General features: G+C 36.2%; 1 protein-coding gene across 2 annotated transcripts; it reads left to right on the top strand.

Moving 5' to 3' along the window:
- The first annotated feature begins 872 nt into the window (after positions 1 to 872).
- dnajc5ga (DnaJ (Hsp40) homolog, subfamily C, member 5 gamma a) lies at positions 873 to 20,088 on the top strand. 2 transcript variants are annotated; one of them, XM_008397202.2, is made up of 7 exons: positions 873 to 1,041; positions 9,974 to 10,101; positions 10,302 to 10,515; positions 11,116 to 11,272; positions 12,098 to 12,276; positions 12,716 to 12,759; positions 14,673 to 20,088. In XM_008397202.2, the coding sequence occupies exons 2-5, from the start codon at positions 9,983 to 9,985 to the stop codon at positions 12,271 to 12,273; spliced, it is 666 nt and encodes a 221-aa protein (XP_008395424.1). In that variant the 5' UTR covers positions 873 to 1,041; positions 9,974 to 9,982; the 3' UTR covers positions 12,274 to 12,276; positions 12,716 to 12,759; positions 14,673 to 20,088. The 2 variants fall into 2 exon arrangements, with proteins under 2 accessions (XP_008395424.1, XP_008395425.1); XM_008397203.2 differs by lacking the exon at positions 12,098 to 12,276 and having other exon boundaries at positions 878 to 1,041.
- Positions 20,089 to 21,302: the final 1,214 nt, after the last annotated feature.

The following is a 21,302-nucleotide window of genomic DNA, read 5'->3' as shown; positions in this document are numbered from 1 at the left end:
AGGTTTTGTGAAGGCTTAGAAAGAAAGCAAACATTACTAACAACTAGACGAATTAAAGGTTTATAGAAGATAGTCAACAACCATTAATCTATCTTATTACATAACATTTTTAAAAACTTTTTTCTGACCCACACTTTGGTAACAACTGGGTTAAAAAACAGGATGCAATGCAGCATTCAGAACTGTTGGGGGGGGGGAACTAAACTCCTACTGTGCAGCTGTCCATTGTGACTCAGCGGAAATAAACTTTTATTGTGAAAAGCAAGTCTGGCCCAAGGCAAAAGCAAACTAAGCGGTTGCTTAGGGTCCCAGGCCCCCTAAGTGGAACTGATTCTTCTTCTTTGTTTTTTTTTGTAATAATTTCTGTCATTATATTAACAAAAACACACAAGTTCATTATAAAGTTTAGATTTTTTTTTTAACGACATATATTTGATAATGTGTGTGGAAATCTTTCTTACGTGGACAAAAAGTACCTAGCTGGTGGCTGCGGTAGGCACGGCACGGTAATATGAGCTGCTGTGCAGAGCACATCCAAAGCTCCAGTGGAAGATAAGCAAGCAAAACAATGTAGCAAAAAGGGGCTTATCCTTCAGGGAGAGGAGAAGAACAAGTATGAACAGCCCAGTTCAACAGTCAACTCAGTTTCACATTTTTTCATATTAGTCTTTCAATTACCAAAGTTTTTGCATACATTTTTTTTTATTGTTTTGACATTTTTCGGCATTAAATTGGAGACAAAATTAAGTAAAAAGTATTTGTTTGGACGGTTACCTGGAGTACCTCAGTTTATTACACGGTCAACTTTTCCTTTTCCTGATAAGCGGATTTGGGCCTTGAACGCATCACTCCGCATCCTTTATTTCCTGGAAGGAGGAGCGACCCGGCAAGCGCAGCAAGTAGCGGGTGTATCACTCACTACCTTGCCACCGGGATAACGGAACTGTGTGACCCGTTAACTGCCGTATATGACATTAAACCGGATGCCTCTATGGTCCAGTTAACCTTACAGCGAGATTCACGGTGTTCAGTTTACTCAAGGTGAGGCTTTTTTTTAATTATTATTTCTGCTTGGACGTTACCAGCTAGCTTAACGTTAGCTAACGGCTCAAACTATCGAAGCCTGAATGGATTTAAAAGATTTTTTTAATGTATTCTTTAACTGAATAGTCTGTTTTTTTAAAATACACACATTAAAATCGAAGAAATACGTGGGCATTGGCGTGTTAAAGTTACATCTGTTAACGGCTCGAGTCGGTGTATCGAGCCGCTTCAGATGCGTTAGAAACCCGATTAAAATGTGCAAAATGAGTAGAAACGGCTGCTGAGGTTACGCTGTTCAAAATGGTACATTTATGAATGGCGAGGTGTAAAATGGGAAGGAGTTGTCCCTTTGCAGGGAGGATTAGCAAAGGATTAGAGCTGCACAAGGACAAACAGGCGGAAATCTTCCTTCATTATTCCAAAACAGCACCAAGATCTTAATATTATTTATACCACATGATCGCTGAGTGATGCGGAACAAATCAACCCCAGTCCAGAATGTGTCACAGTCCAGTTCATGAACCTTTATAATCTTTATTTTAGCTGTGTCTAATGATGTTGAGGATTATTACTCCACTCATAAGTCTTTGTATGACATTTTTGACATATAAACCTTTTTTTCTGCAGCTGTTGCAGTGGTTAAGATTTGTAGGAGAGATTATGTTTTTCTTTTTTTCCCCTTAATATTTAGCCATTTCTACAGTTGGTAACATTTAGGTTGGTTGTTTGTCAAGTTGTACAGAATAAATTACTCGGAATTCTACCTTCTCCCTAAGAACTCCGATTTAAAACTCAGAATTCCGAATTTTTTCTCAGAATTCTTTGTTCTGAATTTTCTTTTTCCCTTAGGATTCTGACTATACTTCACAAAAAAATGAGATTTTAAGAATTCTGACTTTTTGCCCTCTTAAAATTTTGACTTTTTTTCCACTAATTATTCTCTCTTTTCTCTCAGAATACATAGTTTCCAAAAGTCTGAACTAGAAGTGCGTTGTACTTTGCTTGCGCACTGCAAAGCATAGATGGACCATAGCTTAAACATCTGCATCTTCAGTCAGAGGCTTCTTCAGATGCAGTGCAGTACAGACTGCTACAGGAGATCTTTCCTGCCAACAGCCATCATCATCTTGAATAACTCTTTGAAGAATCTAAATGAGTTACAACAACATTTAATTTCCCTTTGGGATTAATAAAGTATTTTTGAATTTGAACAAAAAGAAAGCTTGGCATGCTTAACAATTGTAATCCAGTAATACTTGTAGTGTGCTAATGCCGTAACAAGGTGAGAGCTAGTTCTAAGCTTGTGTCTGGTTTATTGTTGTCATAGCAACTCCATAGCAACAGGATTTTAGCTCCAAGATCAGAATTTAGATAGGCATTAAAAGTCCACCATGTTTTTCCAGAAAGTTAGTTCTCCTGCGTGACTCGCATTGAAGCTGCTACTCCCAGCTGTCCTTCTGCATTACAGTCAGATATTTATTTTATTTTTTATTTTTCAGTGGCCCTAATAGTTCTCTGTAGTAAAGAAATATACTGTAACAGATTATTTTACTTTTCTTTGACTCTTTAAAGCCTGCGTGAGACTCCACTCAAAGTTTTATGCGGATCCAAATATGTAAAACAAACAAAACAAAAAAACAAATGTTTGCTTTGGGAGTGGCGTTTACACACACAGCAGGAGAATAGTACAAACTAATACTTGGCAGGGAAAATCTTCCATAGTCTCCTGTATGTTTTTGATATTTCGGGTATTAACAGTTTTCTGCAGGCGTTGACTCATAAGAAATTTTTAAACAAACATCTTTGTTGGCTAGCTCAGAGAATTTTTCACTTTTACATGTGAAAAATATACACCTAAAACATATGAAGCTATTAAATGTTACTAATGAAAACAAAACTGACAGGAAATCTAGTTGGCAGCGTAGAATATTGTTGAAAATCTTTCCCTCTCTGTCAAAAACATTTTCAGATTCTTCACAGTCGGCTTCGGGAGATTCTTCCTGTCTACGTACTTTTTTTAGTTCTTTTGAAAATTGCAGACAATTCGCAGTAAAGTATTTGTGAAGCAAAGCAAACGTTCAGTACTTTGAATTACTTCACAAAATATAAAAAAAAGTTTGGTATCCTGATGTAACTGCAGAGTTTTTCACTATCATAAAAAGTACAAAAGTAGCAACATGAGGCAGATATTTCAGAAAAAATCCTTTTTCCACAAAAAGATGAAAATAAAGTTGAGCGGTGCCGGTTTTGCAGTGAAGCACAGTTGCATTTTCCTAAGTGTTGTTTTGCAGTAGCTGCAATTTCATCACTTTATTCACCATAAACACTGAGTAAATATTCATGCTGCTGATTGTCTGCTGACTATTTGTTTTGCCCATATCCTGTTTCCATTGTGACGTTTTGCTAACATGAATGGACATTTTGATTTTCTTTCTATTGCATTGAAATGGGGCTGCACAGTGGCGCAGTTGGTAGAGCTGTTGCCTTGCAGCAAGAAGGTTCTGGGTTCAATTCCCGGCCCCGGTCTTTCTGCATGGAGTCTCCATGTTCTCCCTGTGCATGGTGGGTTTTCTCCAGGTACCCCGGTTTCCTCCCACAGTCCAAAAACATGACTGTTAGGTTAATTGGCTTCTCCAAATTGTCCCTAGGTGTGAGTGTGTGTGTGCATGGTTGTTTGCCTCTGTGTTGCCCTGCGACAGACTGGCGACCTGTCCAGGTGACCCCGCCTCTCGCCCGGAACGCCAGCTAGAGAGGCACCAGCAACCCTCCCGACCCCACTGAGGGACAAGGGTGCAAGAAAATGAATGGATGGATGGATGGATGGATGGATGGATGGACGTTTTGCTAACATGAATGCAGCAGACGACTGCAAGATGATTTATAAGAAATGCAGAAGACATGCTCTGAGAAAATGCATGATGAACAATGTTGAATTATCTTAGACTGAAAAAACTTTTGCAAAGCCTAATTGAAACGGTCCAACTGCTTGGAAGGAAAGTATAAAGATATTTGTTGCTGTATAAAGTTGTGCAGGGAAGGGCTGATTGATTTTCTTTGTTTGCTTTGGGCAGCATTTAGAGCGACTGGTGGAGCTGGTGGGAACGTTTGATCCTGCAGGAATTAGGTCACAACCAGTACAGCTAACTTTTACCTAGTTTTTATAATTCAGCACAAATATCCTTAAATTAAGCCAAAGGTGTTTCCTTTCAAACCATTTATTTTATTTACTCACTAAGGATGCATCAACGTACATTTTTACTGAAATATAAATTTAATGTAACGCATATGTGAACGCATAGAATTAGACTGAATAGATCTGCCCTCATGGGCCCGATCTAGAATTTTTTCAATATCGGGATCAATACGGATATTAATATTGGATGTAAACTGTTTTGTTTTTAAAGTTTTGGTGGTGAAAATGTTTGAAGAGTTGCTATATTCCAACATGTGTGTAACCGTAGTGCTGTAATAAGCAGTAGGGTTACATTTAATGGACCATGTGGCTTATATAAGATAATCTGGTCATTTCTAAATTGATTTATTTGACCGACCGGATTCACCTGACTTCAACCCCAAATTCAGCCAATCTTCCTCTGATGTTCACTTATCCGATTACAGATATTTGTCATCCTACCTGTTACTCCCATTTTCTTTTGTTCTTTCTAGATGTTTGGTTGTTGATCAAAGTGCTGATTAAACACAAAGATTTTTCACAATTTGTTTTTTCACCGTTAGCAGCTTACCCTACATTATATTTGGTTATTCAGCTTTACTAGTGATTTATATATTTCTTCAGATTTCTTTCATGAAAGCACCATTTTGCTGAACAATTGAGATAAAAAGTTGTTAATTTTAGTTTAATTTGACTACATTAGTTGTCCAGCTTATTGCTGCTGATTGTTGGTGTCACAGTTCACTTCCTGTTCATCGTCCAGAGATATTTTCTAACTGATTATTATTTTTGGACTAAGCTGTCCTGAAATGATGTTTTCACAGAGTCGGATCTTATTAAGAGCGGTTGCCTGCGGTCTTCACATGATTTTTCCTCGGTTGGTGTTTTTGACTAGACTCTTTGAGTTGCAAATGCTTTAAGGTTTTTCTGCTATTAATAGCTTTTTTTTTAAATAAACTGTTCTCTGTCGATTACAGTGATTCAGTTGTTTTACTCGGGTCGACTAAATATCACGTGTAGATTCCTTTTTCTTTCTTTATTTTACATTTCTTACAAAGTTATAATACAGAATCATATAGAAAAGTATAGACAGAATAGAAATGATCAGGTTGTTTTAAGATACATGTACATATTATGAAAAGTTCAGAAAGTGACTCACAGTTTCATTACACACAAAGTGAAATATTTCAAGCTTTTGTTTCTTTTAATTTTAATGATTATAGATTTTAAAATGCCTGAAATCTCCTTTTTATTGATCTTATTCAAATTTTCTGTGAACTGCGTAGGCTGACATGTCATGATACATTTTACTGGACGATAAATTGTTCCAGAAATTATTGCAATATTGTTTTGAGACAATTTTGAAATAATATATTGAAAACTGCATAATAGTGAATGTTCACCCTCTCAAATACCACAAAACCTTTTTTTTTTTTTTTTTTGTAAAGTATATTTAACATTTGGAGCTGGAAGATATTTTAAATCTACAAAATAAAACACAACAGCCAAAAATGATAAATAAATCAGAAATAAAAGCCACACACAACCAAAAACATAAAAAGAATAAATTACGTAGTCTCTGGATGAAATTTCCCTTTAAAAAATCTAAATTATCAAAATGAAAATGATCAAGCTCATTAATTGTTTTTTACAACAGGCTTAACTGCGAGCCAGAATCATCAAAAATGACAAGAAATACAGGATATTTACTCCTATACAAAAAATATTGAACAAGTTTGTAGATATTTAAAAAAAAATAGTTTCATAATGAAACAGCATTATGAAAACAACAGGCCTGTTTGCAGAGCCTGAATCACAAAGACTGCAGTTGCTCCATTAACCTAATAGGCCTGGCTCACTGATACCCGATCGATAGCTGTAGTGGCGGCTGGATCAGTAATCAAAAATGTTTATGTTCCAAAGAAAAGCTGAACTTTATGTCTCCAGTTCTGCCAGCCTGAACCCGGTCAGGGTCGTATTTACAGCAGCCATCTTGGCTCCAGCAGGAACGCCATCTGGACCTGTGGCGTTTCTAACATTTTTGGACAAAACACGTCTGTGTGATCTTTATGCAAGATTTATTTCAGTCCAGAACCTGACTTGGCTTCTTCTCTTTCATCATAGTTGTTAGACTGCAGGTTGAGATCACATTGCTGTCTGTTTTCAGATATTTGTGTACAGAAACTGAAATGTGTGATGACTTGATTAAAGTCTTTCAGCTCCAGTGAGTAGAAACTCGGTGTAAACAACGTATGTTCCTGTTAAAGGCGGCGTTTCTTATGTAACTGGCAGTATTTCTGCAGCAGCCCAGGCTGACGGATGATATGCTTTCATATATTTTATTCTTCCAAACCAAAATTATTGCAGACCGAATATTATAGGGCTGCAGGAAACGATTATTTTATTAATCGATTATTCTGATGATTAACCGATTAATCAGATTTTAAAAACTGGTGCTTTCTGCAAATTTTTCAATTAACCACTTAAACCTTTTTTACACAATATTAGAAATGCATAAAAACTAAAGCAAATAATTATTTTTTAATAAAAAAATGAACATTTTATTGCTTAAAATGCAGCAACAGGAGGAAACCTTTAACGTATGCTTGGTCATTTGTAGCTAACGATGCATCAGTCTACCAATTTATGCTTTGCGTTAATTATTGGATAGCAATAAAAGATTGGTTTTCCAGAATTTCAACCAGGTGAAGCTAAAACTTTGCCACCTCAGGAGTTCTGGGTAGAACGGATTTATAAAAAAATGTTTTTAAAATTTTTTTTTATCTTAAATGCAAAATATTTGTACCGTATCTTTTTGTACATCATTAGTGAGCTTACTGCTTCAAATGTGCTGTTCTTTCAGCAAATAACCATTTTTAGAGTTCTGTACTCCTGTAATTGATTAATAACTAATCAGTTACTAAATTAGTTGAAGATTATTTGAATAATCGATTGATCACGATTAATCACTTCACCCTTAAAACAGAATCACTTCTAATGCAGTAAATGTGTCATTATCAGCCGTTTCCTTTTTTCAGTTCATGAATGTGTAACAACAGTTTGACATGAAATGTTGATGCTTTGAGGTTTTCTGTGTTTGTAAAACCAGGAAGTGACTTTAATCTTTGCCAGTGACCCATTTTAAGAGTCAGAATGTGAAACTACTGAGTGAAAGTACCATCTGGTGCAGTTGTGAAAGGGATGTAAGCAGCGTGAGGCTCTTAACTAATTAGATGAGAGACAATAGAAGCAAAGCGGCTTTCTGCTGCGCTGGAGATGGAATCATTCAGAGGATTTTTCCCAGTAAATGTGTAACTGATCTCATTGTAGAAAAACTGATAAATAGGGCAGCCATTAGCTCCTCCGACCAGAAATACTGCTCGGCTTTAAGGCCTGGTTCAGGATCAGCTGGATCAGTTTCTCTTTGAAAGCGATTCCAAATCTGGTAGTTTAATTCCAGTAAAAGTAAGAAAGGCTTATGTGTCCAAAATTAATGTACTGCAATAATTGTTGCAGGAAAATGAAATGCCTTATTCTGCAGAACTGAAACCAATCAGCTTTAAATAACTGCATTTTTTTTTTGCAGTGAATTCAAACAAGTTAGTTTGCAAAAAACTACATTTTTCTTTGCTGCACTCATTAAAACTGAACGTGGTGACCATGCATTTTAGCTGCTGCTTATTAAACAGTCAGAAATGGTGCAAACATTAATTTGTGTTGCTGATGGTTGAGAGACAAGTTTTATTTTTATTTGTACCAAATTTGTGACGTAATTAATTATTAGGAAGTTATAGTATCCAAACTGCTTAAACTGTTTTTCAGTTTAGAAATCTTCACCCACCCTTTGCTGTGCATTGCCTGATAGCTGGCTGAAAAAAGATTCTGTGTGTAAGGATATGGAGAGCAGTTTTATTTAAAATGAAATATTAATGAATATATAATAAATACTCCATCAAATAAATAACTGTCCCCATGAAATAAACATTTTTCTGTTTGCTTTTTATTTTTATTAAAATGAGCTTGAAATAAAAATCAAAGGAAAAAATAAAATTCCCTGACTTACGTAAAGGAGCTTTTCAAAATAAAAGTCAGAAAATAAAACACCACTATGAAAAAAATTATGAAATAAATAAGTAAAACTTTTTTGTTATTATTTTGTAGGGACATTTGTTTATTTAACAGAGTAGTTAATTACTTGGTGCTGTATTTTAAATTTGAATTAAACAAATTAGGAAATTAAGCAAATTTGGAAATATTTTTGATTATGATGCACAAGCTAAAAGATCGCCTCTCCTTTTCATTAAAGTAATGTTGTCTTTTAAGCAAAACGTTCAGAGGAATAAGTTTATGTCTGTACATGAAAATAAAAGTTAAAGATGACATTTGCAAAACTGTTTCAACAGTAGAAATAATTGTTGTTTTTGCATTTAATTTTTTTATAGATTCTTGTTTTAAATGTCATGATATATAAGCTGTGATCAATGTCAGGCTAAATAAAAACAGGTCATTGGAGATCTAACTATCTGTTTCTCTCTGAGTTCATTAAGTTCATAAAACTTCCATTACATTTCTTTTTGGCCGAGATAAATCTTAGATTTGTTTTTTGTTTTTCTTCCAAATCAGGGTTTTCCGTAAAGATCCCATAAGTAACTTTGTACCATTTGTCCAATCAGTACATTGATTGATTGATTAGCCTTTGGCAGAAGAACATTTCCCCCTGCCAGCTTGTTTTGTTTTCCCCGTGGCGTCTGTGTGTGGATGAGCGGTTTTGTTGTGTTTGGTCCGTCTAACGCGGTCCAGTCAGACTCTGACCGGGACGCTGGCCCTCTCTGACGTAGACTTGGATGGGTAATCTGTTAGATCAGCAAAATGTAATCTTCTTTAGTCGATGACCGCTGTGGCATTATTTGTATGGCTGAGTAATGGATGTGCTCGGTTTGTACAGTTGCCGTGGTTCACCAGGAATCCGTCTGTGTAGTTCAGTAAAAAGTCTTTTGTTAAAGATTTTTCCTGTGTCGAAATGTTTATGTGCTTTCAGTTATTTACCTTTTCCAGTTAAATGTAGTGTGGAAAGGGAAAACCATTGGACAGATGAAGTAGCATCTGCAAACCAGTGATTCCACTTACATCTCCAGTAATTAATTTCATTTAACAAATACAAATAATTAATTTTTGATTGTTGGGGTAATACTGAATAATTTGTCCCAGCCTTCTTTCATTTTGTATCCATGTTTTTACCCATGTATCACTTTTTTCCTCTTCCTACTTCGGCAATATAAGTGAGTAAATATTGTAAAAATGCTCAGATCTCACTTGTGTCTGAGAAACTTTTATATTAAAGCATTATCTCCTCTGCTTGTGGTTATGAACTCTGTTTGGAGCAGTTGATGCTGGTATTTTATTATTTATGAACCCCTCAACAAAGCAAAGCTACATGTCCTTATAAGTAAATTATTCAAGGTTATAAAAGCAAGGCGACAATAAATTTACATTTATTATCACCTTTTTAAATTTGATCAATAAATACTATCAATAAAACTACAATACGATTATTGAAAAAACAAATTTAATCTTTCATCAAGAATTGAGCGCGAGAGTTTATATTGTGTGAGATTTAAGTTTGACACAAAGCAAATTGTTAGCTCACATCAGCCTCACTGCACGCTCAGATATGACGCTACAACTATGAGGTTTTTATGCGTTTTTTGTGCTTTTGTAACATGAAACAATCATTTATTGTTTGTTTTTTATTCGTAGAGGTGAGCCATGGCTGAACAGAATCCTGCCCGTCCTCAGAGGAAGATGTCCACCTCCGGGGAGACCGTGTATAAAGTGTTAGGCCTGGAGAAAGGCGCTTCCGCTGAGGAAATTAAGAAAGCATACAGGTGAGCTGACTGGATGTGTGCTAATCTGAGTCATTAACCTGTTTCTACAGAGTCTCAGCTCTGTACAAACACTCACTCTGTACTTATTTCCATGAACTTCATGCTGAAGTTTGTGACCCTGGAAGTCGTTTTCATAAAACGATTATTCTTGAAGGCCAAAGCTGATTGTCTGCCTCTGATCCCCTCTGAACTCTTTTCAGAAAACTAGCGCTGAAGTATCACCCAGACAAGAACCCAGACAACCCAGACGCAGCGGAGAAGTTTAAGGAGATTAACAACGCCAATTCTATTTTAAACGATGAGAACAAAAGAAGGATTTACGACGAGTACGGCTCCATGGGCCTTTACGTATCCGAACAGTTTGGAGAGGAAAGTGTTAAATACTACTTCCTCATGTCCAAGTGGTGGTTTAAGGTTAGTAACGCCGGGGGCATTTCTCACATTTAACAAAATGTTCTATTGTTTTCACAGCAACTGAGCAGCAACTTCTTTTAGCGAGAGGATAGGTAATTAGCCAAATAAACACATATTTAATGAATCTGCAAACACAGCTGGGTAAAGCCTAACGCTGACCTTTGGTTCATCCTCATGATGCAATCATAGACGTTTGTCCTCCTGCCAGGAATGTAGATTAAAGCCGACATGGATCAGCAGCTTCTGCAGTGTAGCACCACACAATGTAAACAGATATGATGCTGCGCTTCTGTTGATGTTGTCAGAAGTGATTTGGCTCCTGATTATGTTGCTGTGGTTGTTTTCGGGTCTTTTGCTGTAAATATTGTGACGTAAAACATATTTTATCTTGTATCAGAGGCAAATTACTAAATCTCCAGTCTTTTTGGGATTATTTTCTTAGATGGCAAATGAATTCAGAGTACCTAAATGTTCCGGCTGCTGTGCAGAACTGTTCAGAATCGCATGTAATCTGATGATTCAACTGTTTAGAGATGAAGATTAAATTCTGTCCACCGTCATACGACTAAGAACAACCTGTTTGCATGTAACTCCCTGCAGAGTCTGGTGCTGTGCTGCACACTTTTCACCTGCTGCTGCTGCTGCTGCTGTTGCTGTTTCTGCTGCGGGAAGTGCAAACCCCCCGACGACGAGGAAAACTACCAATATGTTGATCCTGAAGACCTGGAGGCCCAAATCAGAGCGGATCAGGACGGAGGCAAGTCCTGCTGGGTCACTCCGGTTTATGCAGATTTATTTTGATGAGTGATAGTTTTGTTTGTATTAATACAGCCAGTTGGTCTGTCACAAAAACAAATTTTACTGGACGATATTGTGTTCCAGAAGTAATTGTGATAAACTGTTATTGTTGTTTTGAGACCGTTTTCAAGTGATAATGATGCAAGTTCACTCTCTGAAAGATCCATAAGCTTTACGTTCTAATGAAGATCTACCACTGGAACTAGAAGACATTTTAAATATCTGAAATAAATGAACAAAACAGAAACAACCAAATTAATTATGAAGTCTTTGTGAACAAAATTTTCCATCAAAAGTGCGGCTGGTTGAGACCAAAGCGCCAGGCTGGAGACTTTTCTTATCCACTTTTTGGGAGAAAAAAGAAGAATGATAAATCATGCAAATGGAAATTATTGAGCTCATTTTATTCATTAGTTTATTGCCCAACAAACAGTGTTTGGGTTGCAGCTGTCTTTGTACATTAAGGGCATTTTATGTCAAATTGATGCAAAATCAACAGGGAAATGAATTTGTTGATAAAAGATTGATTAAGCTCAAACTGCAGAAGCAGTTAAAGGTTTTTGATGTCATACAGAATACAATATGACAAAAACTTCTTTTTTGGGTCACTGTTATGATTTGAAAAATATAAAATTCTCACATCCTCAGAAGTAAAACCCAGCAGCAGCAGTTTGCTACATTCTAGTGGTCGTATTAAACTGCATTAAGCAGCTTCACTGGTTTGCATCAGCAGAGGATTTAAAATGGACTCAACCCTCAGGATTTCCCTGTTCCAATCCAACAGGTACCACTGTAATCATAATCCAGCCAGCATCCGATCTGGGTCCAGAAACCCCAGAGGAGCAAAGTAAGCCCATCCCCCTGCCCATGCCCATGCCTCCACCTGAGCCCCAGTCGCCTCCATCAGCCAACACAGCGGGGGAAGAAAACCCCAGAGACAGCTTACAAGAGTCTAAATGACTCGTAAGAGCCGCCTCCAATGATCTGTGTCCCGTCCTCTTCCCGTCGTTTTGTTTTTTTTGTTTTTGTTGATTTTTGTTATTTTACACGTCAGCTGTATTTTGTGGCTTCTGCTACTTGGCTAACAAAACCCTCCAGTTTTCCATTTAACCCCAACAATCCTCCTCATGTTGGTTTCTACATGCATGCCCCGTTCATCATCAACACGTTACCTGTGTGTGTGTCTGCGTTACGATGCATGAGAGGTCCAGATGTCGTCCACTGATCTGAACCAAATACTCACTGGAATGAAAAATGAAGTGCTTGCATTGCTCAGCACTCTAACATTTTATCCATTTTGTTTGCTTTATAAAACCTGAGCTGCTACTTGTTTCTATTTTTTAAACCTCTTTAATCCATGCTGATATGTAAGTAATTTTACGTCTTGTATTGTTTTTTACAGGAAAGTGATCATGTGATTAAGTGTCAACTAGCTGACGCAGGAAGGTAAGATGAGGTTTTTGTTTTTCAGATTAAAAGCCTCAGCAGTAATCTTGTCCTATTCTCAAGTACTATATTGATAATAACATAATAATGTAAGTTTGCCGACTCAAAGACAAATAAACTCGGCACTGGAAGTGGAAAACATTCTAAATTTCCAAAATAAAACAACCAAAAACAAGAAATAGAACCAAAATAAAAACCGCTTGCAACTAGGCCTGTCACAATAAACGATAAATCAATTAATCGGAGGATAAATTAAACCTATCAACCTCTTTTTAATTATCGTCTTTATCGTCTCTTCCGGCCTTTCTTTCTCTTGAATGAAAAACGGCTCAGCTCCGGTGCTCTCCACTGAGCCTCCCTTCCTCATTTCCTTAGTCTAATGTCCAGCGCACAGTACACCAGTTGTCGCCCATTTTCAAACCCTGAGACACATTAGCCAACAGAAATCCTGGGTATAACGGTTCTATCGGGTTCGCCGTGCCATGTGGTGTCCAGCCACATGGGCACAAAATAATGGCTACAAGTCCAGTCAACTGATTTTAAAATCAGGCATTAATCAATGCTTTACTAGAATCTACCTGTGATGCATGTGGCTAGATTCAGAAGTCCTGACTGAATGAAAATCATTATAACCTATTTATGTCACGTTAACAAAGAACAGCTGAAAACTTACCAGGTTTATCAACTGCGGTAGCAATTTGGCTCCAACTCCTCTCCTTATCATTTCTATATTCTTTGCACGAAATGTTGAATAAACATTAATGTTGTTTCCACAAATCATCTCCGATGTCCTCTGGACTTCTGTTGCGCTGTGTCAGCTGTTTGAGATTCCCCTCCGTAATTTTCCCTCAGAAAGCAGGAGGAGAATCCACGCTTTCTGATTGGCTACCTGCCACATTCAGCTTTAAGCTCCCAGTCGGGGAAATCCCCTGATTTAGATCGGAGCGGCCACGACGATCTACCGTAACACACCACACACCGCAGGATGATCGGTTAGATCGGCCAACGATCTAGGATTGTCATAAAGGGGGAATTGGGGCCAAAAATGGTGTAGTGTGAACTATTGCATTAGGTAGTGGGATGGGCCCGTTTTCTCTATTTAAATCTAGTGATTACTGAAGGGAAATATAGTATACAGACTTCATAATCTGCACTCTTTTGGTTGAATGCAGTATTTATTTCCACTTTGGCTTTATGTTGTTTAGTTTTTATTCAAGTACGTTTTTTGTTAATGGAGACTGAGAATCCATTTTATTTTTGTTTTTGGTTTTATTTATTTTATCAGTTCCAGTCTTACGTGTTCTTTTGAAAATAATGTGTATTTATCAGGAAATCGCATGTATTATTAGTCATTTCCATTAAATCAGTGCCAAAAGGTCTTGAAACAATATTATCGTTTATCGCAATAATTTTTTAGACAATCGTCCAGCAAAATGTGTTATCGTGACAGGACTAGTTGCAACCGAAGCCAAAAATAAAATTATGTCTCTGTAGACCAAATTTCATCAGAATAATCATCAGAATGGAAATTATCAATTTGATCACGCAGTTAATTGATTAGTTGATTAATTGATTAATTGCTTATTGCGACAGGCATGTCTGAACTGAACAACCACAAACTTTAAGGTACTTTGAGATTTAGTTAAAAAAAGATAAATTTTTTTGTATCTTTTGATTCATTTGCTATATTTTATAAAACAGACTTAAGTTGTTAAATGAAAAATCTAATGTTTTTATTTGATTATTAGTTTCAGATTTTTAATTTTAGAAAAACTGTGAAAGCTGTTGGTCATTCTTCTACTTCACAATCGTATGCTACTTTGTGTTTTGGCCTGTTGCATAAACTCCAGTTATAGTTGTTGAAATTTGGAGGTTTGATCTGATCCCTGCCTCCGTTTTTTATTTTCCCTCAGCGTTTCACGGCTCTCCTTCGATCCAGCTCCATCTGACCGCTGTGAGCAACCCAGAGAAAAGCCAGCCCAGAGTCACCAGCCAACCCAGATCTCCTGTCCCACCTGACGCCCCCCAAACTCCAACGCCCCCCATGCTAACCCAGCTAACGCTACAGACTGCTTCCATGGACCTACATGGAGACCTCCAAACGTTCCCAACGTCCCCCCTCCTCTCTTCTAGCTCCTGAAATATCTGACGCTGGTTCTGACTGAATAAGTGTGTTACGCCAAAACTCCACCCCAGTCTCCTCTGGTCATTCCATTTCTAACCACTAAGGATGGCATAAAAAGGAGATGTGGACAGATTATTTATTACTTTTCACCTCCTTTTTATTTTAGACACCGTTGATCATCAGATGGAGGACTTTTTTTATTATTGTTTTTTTTTTTGTTTTTTTTACATATCCCCCACATTAACTTGCTTTTACTAACTTTGGGATAGAAAGTTGGTGATAAATTCAATGCCAAACATCGTAGAAATCCAGCTGCTCAGCATAAACAAAGCATTAACACGGGGACTCATTTCCTTCCTCCCTTGTTCTTGTAAAAAATTCCCAGCGGTTACTGTTGCATCGACTTCCACCTAAAACTCGCTGCAGTCTCGTGGTTTGATGCCAAACGTCTGAGCCAAGATGGAGAGGGGATCAGCATGCACTCGTCGTTTTCGCCCTTTCCGCTGTCCCGCATGGAAAACCCAAACAACTCTTCGGCTTTTCCCTGCATACTCTGGTGAAACGCATCAAGTGCAAAAACACACCAGCCCAGATGTCACTGTGTGCTTAAAGAAAACCAACAACAACAACCCCCACCCACAGCGAGACGAGCAGCGACCGACACCAAACCGTGGCGCTCTGACGGACTGCAGGACGAGACGTTACAATCAGTGCTTTGAAGTTAGCGTCACGCTCTTTTACATCATGTGGTTCAAACAGTCCGCCGTTTCCTCTGCCGGCCGGGTTCATGCTCCGCCTCTTCTTTGTGTCCAGATTCACTAAGATTAGAGTCCAATCTGATGTTTTGTCTTGGTTTCTTTTTGTAGATTTTCTCATTTTATTTCCTAATTATGAACGAGAGCAAAGAGTAGCTGCGTTTCCAATTACACATGTGTGCAAATCCTTGTTGGTATTCAGCTAATGTTGAAAAAACACAATTTCACAGTTGCAGTATTTCCATTGAATAAGAAATGAAATTAAAAATGTGCGTGAATAAGATTGTTCACAAAATAAGTCATTAAAAAACATGCAGCGCCATCGTCCTCCTACAACTTCCTGTCATTGTCCTCTTCAACGTTTCCACCAGAAGTAACATCCGGTTGTTGGTCACGTGACTCGTGATGCAAAAAAAGGGTTTCCATAGCAGATTTGTGAAATACACAAATTTTGCTTTCGGCTGAAGAACCTTTAACCTCCTTTTTCAAAACCTCATCAAAAACCTTGTTTATTTTTTGTTTGTAGGAGTTTGATCTACTAGTTAATAGGTTGTAGCTGTTAACCATTTGTTAACCATTTGTTTCTATTAGGCAAATTTATTTTTGGAATTTCAATTTGCGTAATTCTATGGAAACGCAGCTAATATCAAAGTAGCAGCATAGTAGAGCTCAACCGCTGCGTTTCCATTGATCATAAAGTTGAGTAAATAAAAGTTATAAAAATAACACTGCCTGTTGACTTATTTCTCTTTTCCTCCAATAGTAACATTCGGCTGTTGATCACATTTTGATACAGCTGAAGATTCACCTCATCCTACATAAAAACTTACTTAATGGAAAATGTGAATGTTTTCATTAAGTAAATTTATGTTCGTAATTCCAGTTTGTGCAGTTTTATGGTTAACAGCTACAACCTATTAGCTAGCAGATCAAACTCCTACAAACAAAAAATAAACAAGGTTTTTGATGAGGTTTTGAAAAAGGAGGTTAAAGGTTCTTCAGCCGTAACAAAATTTGTGTATTTCACAAATCTGCTATGGAACAACTTTTTTTGCATCACGAGTCAAGTGACCAACAACAGGATGTTACTACTGGCGGAAACGTTGAAGAGGACGGTGACAGGAAGTTTTAGGAGGATGATGGCGCTGCATGCTGTTTTTTTAATGACTTATCTCATGAACAAACTTATTCATGCATGACTTTAATTCATTCCGATTTAAAGGAAACACAGCAATTGCAAAATAGTTTTTTTTATATCTCAGCATTTGTGGAACGTCGACAAAGTTTTGCCCACATTTGTGATGGAAATGGAGCTGCTGACTTGACCTGAACTCAATTTAAAGTGTCTGACTTATCCGTTAAGTTCTGCATCATTTGTTTCCTTCAGGATGGAAATCTAAACCTTTACCTGCTGACTTGACACTGACAGTGGTGTGCCTTGAAGAATAATTGTAGCGGTGATGAATCGGATTAAGGTGTGAACGTTTGCAGCACGTTCCTGCAGAAAATAATCCAGTCTGAGAATTTCAGAGGAGAAAAAAAGGCTTTATCTCCTTTTGTGTTAGCTCAGGCAGCAAACCTTGCTTTAGTTTGGGAGTTTAGAAAATAAATTCAGACCCTGGATATGTTTTATATACTGACACAATCGTGCACAGCTTTATTTTAGATCATTAGACTGAATGAAGTTTTGAACATTTTCTGCTGCTTTTGTGTCGTGAAAAACCACAATGACTGACCTGATTATCAAGTTTTCACAAAACACTAAATTCTCTTGTTGAGTTATCTGGTGCTTTCTGATTCCAGGCTCAGTCAGACTTTATCTTATTTTTATTATTTAGAGGAAATTATTAATTTTTTTTATTATTCTCATAGGATGAGCTAAAAAATTGTTTGGTTATATTAATTACCATTTGGTTTTGGAAAGCTACCAAGTGAAAACCCTTTCGATTCCTGACTATGTTTTGGCCTCCCACTCATTTTTTAAAATCAAAACTGACTGACTTCCTTCCTTTCTTCAAATCATCATTTTGTTCAACAAGTATCTGGTCCCATCTTTTAAATGTTGAGTAACTTCCCTCAAAGATGCTTTAATGCAACTTGAAGACCATTTCTCTAGAGAAAAATATTTAATATTTCATTTAACTTTTCATTTCTTTGCTCCGTTCCTGTTGAAGAATCAGTCCAGCATGTAAAAACTGGACCTTTGTTTGAGAAGCAGAACAAGTTTGTAGTATTCTTCTAAGCTAATGTTACAGTTTGTAAGTTAACTTGCAGACATTATGATTGCAATGGAATCACTTTTTTTGCATCACGAGTCACGTGACCAGCAACCGGATGTTACTACTGGCGGAAACGTCAAAGAGGACGATGGCAGGAAGTCATTGTCCTCTTTCAAGTTATAGGCTAAAACCTATAGACAAAATCCCTCTTTACAGTGAGATCAAAACATCGATTTGACTGAATTACATTACGATCAAAATGGAGAACAAAGAAAAATATAAAATCTTGAAAAAAAAAGGTTTATTCAAAGCTTTAAAAGCCTGTTTCTGTACATGAATTGTACGGAAACAATAAGCTAATCACGTCATTATGGATCAAAAATTATCACACTAAAGTCCCAGATTAACAGTTGATAACTGAGACAAATTATTTACTTTAAATTGAAGTATAATTCTGCTTGTTTTTGGATCCATGTGTTCTCACTTATCTGCAAGCTGTGATGATGCATTTATGTGCTGGCAGAAACCTCGTTCATCTGGGTTCTGACCGGATTCAGATCTACAAGAGTATTGGAGCCAGACTAAAAGGTTTTTTGTTTTTCTTTTTTTTAATTACGAGAATAAAATCATAAAATAAGCAGAAGAAAGTCGTAAGATTACAGGATTAGTTTTTCCATTGAGAAAAAAGTTTTGGTGGATCTGATGTTCGAAGCAGTCGCTTCGTTAATCATTTCAAAGTCCTTCTACTGATAATGATTTGATGCTGTTGTGTTAAATTAAWAGATTAAGTATTTTATTGTTCATAAAAGTATAATCAGATCATTTTATTATTTTTTGTGGAGAAATTCTCATAAAATTACTTCTTCATTCTTCTGATATCCAACTTTATTCTAGTAATGTTAGGACTTTATTCTAATTTTTTATAAACTTATTCCAGTAATACGACTTTATTCTGCTAATATTATGACCCTATTCTAGTTTTATTTCAACCTTATCATAGTAAGTTACAACTTTATTCTTGTTTAGCAGGACTTCATTCTGATAATCTGACTTTATTAATATTACAATTTTATTCTTGTTTTATTGCAACTTTAATCTGCTACGACTTTTTGCCATTTTGTTAAGACTTTATTCTGGTAATATGAGTTTATCTTTGTAATATTATGATTTTACTCTCAATTTTTTTTTTCTTAATGAGGCCCAAATACTCCGTCGTACTCAATGTTTCCGTGTTGGAGAAAGAAAACATGTTATTTTTCAGTTACATCATTTATTTATTAAACTTCCACTTATCACTTTTAATAAGAAAGAAAATGCCGTTTTTGGCTGTGTAACGGTTTTACTCAAATTTTCCATGTCATTGTATTTTCTTTAATGTTGTAATTTTCAATAGTTATCTGGAAAGTGCTTTAATATTAGTTTCACCCTCGCATTCATATTTAATAGTTTTTATGCACAGGAGAAGGGAAACAAAGATGAATCACTAAACATAAATGATGCAGAAGCAGGTTTTAAGTAGTTCATTTGGCTAACACTAACATTTCTTGGTGAAGTTTTGGTATTTGCCGTTTTCTCTCCTTAGATCCTGTTAGCTCATGTTTCCTCCCAGCAGCTCAGGCTTCATGTTTCCCAGTCAGGTGCGTTAAACTAACGCAGAGCTGCAAACGTCTCGTTAAATCAGGTCAGATAAAAATATCTGCATCATGCGTCTCCGTCTGCAAACAGGAAGTCATCTTGGATTTGTTTTTATTAATAGCCAGAACTGAAAAATGATTTAATATTAATAATCATTGACCCACTGAATCTTATAACTCTACATGCCAGGAAGCAAACAAAGCATAAACGATAAATCAAAATGATGTATTGGTACTGATTGAAGGTTTATGAAGTGATTTTACTTTAGATGCGCTTTTGTTTTTATTTATGCTACAACAAATGGTGGTGAAGTTAGACTGAAGTCAGTGTGTTTACTTTGAATCAGGGTTCAGTGAGTCAATCTCCACTCTGTTCGCTAAAAAAAATAAAATATTCATGGAGCTGATGTGCTTCCAGAAAAATTATTTTTTTATTTGTTCTTTTTAGTTGGCTGGTTAAACAATCTACCGGATGTGAGTGATTTCTTATGAAGAGCTAAAAGACGTTCTTGACCTGAACATGATAGAAAATGTTTCATCCTTGTACATAATGACTGTGATGAAATTCAACTCAATAAAAAAGGGGGATTTTCTAACCTCTTGTCTGTTACTTTGTTATTAAATCATATTTATGAGTTTCCTCACCAGCAAATCATCGTCACATAAACCCTGAATTGATTACTTTACTCCAGTTTTCTCAAGCAAATTGCAATGAAATTTATTGTGTGATAATATTTTCACACAGTAAATATTCAATATGAACATTAAAAAAATGTTCAATCATGATTTCTTTAAGTTTGTGAAAAAAATCTAGCATTTACTGCCAAAGAATGTTAGAAAACTAATTTCCCACGATTTAAATGGTCTGCATTCAAAACATCATATGAGGATAAAACCAGATTTTGCAGATTTAAATTAAAAAATTGAAAGTTGTGCATTTCTGCACTCTAAAACAGCCTCATGAATCAGTAAAACTGTGTGTTGAGATTACTCTGCAGTCTATAAATAGTCCTGTAATCCCATTAGCAGCTCGGTCTACTTACCCAACTGCATTCTGTTGATTAGCTCAAACTTTCTGTGTTTTTGGCTGTCAGGATTTAAAACTGTTTATGGAGGAATAACAGTGTCTGGGGCATCCTGTGGACACAATTATCATTGCAATAAACACGTTTATTCAGGTTAAATACTTGTTGTGGAACTGAAAAGTTTGCACATTTAGTTTTGCACAAGCTGATTGGTTAAGAAGAAATTGTTTTGGCGTTTACAATTTTTTAAATACAAAGATTGAAAACATAAAAACATCTACAACGTCTATAACGACAAGGTACTGACAACAATAAAAGTCTTAGACTTTATAAAATTGTATGTATTGATAGAAGACAGATATGAAACATTGTCTGTTATTTATAAATGTGTAGAAATAATCTGCTAATTTGTGCATGAATTATGTTTATCATAACCTTCATATCTTGGAATTAAACAGAAATTCAATCCATCTGATTCCAACAAGACAGAAGATTCATTCAAACCAACAGTAGATGGCGATAGAGTCGAATTGACATTTAATAGTTCTTCCAGAGTTTAATTTTGCTGTTTTATCTCATTTCATATAAGGGAAAAGCTCTGTTTTGGAAAATAGCTTAATTATTTAAACACTATGTCTTATGTCTTTAAATTAGAATTTTTCAAAAACACTGGATGTTTTTAAAATATCTTCATCTGTTTTCGCTCTGTATTACAAAACTTTGGAAGTATGTCAACTGATTTTTTTTTATTATTTTGGACAATATCGGTGATTCTTATTGGATCT

Source organism: Poecilia reticulata, linkage group LG21 (assembly GCF_000633615.1).
Source record: "Poecilia reticulata strain Guanapo linkage group LG21, Guppy_female_1.0+MT, whole genome shotgun sequence".
NCBI classification, from domain to species: domain Eukaryota; kingdom Metazoa; phylum Chordata; class Actinopteri; order Cyprinodontiformes; family Poeciliidae; genus Poecilia; species Poecilia reticulata.
This window is presented reverse-complemented; position numbering and strand designations above follow the sequence as displayed.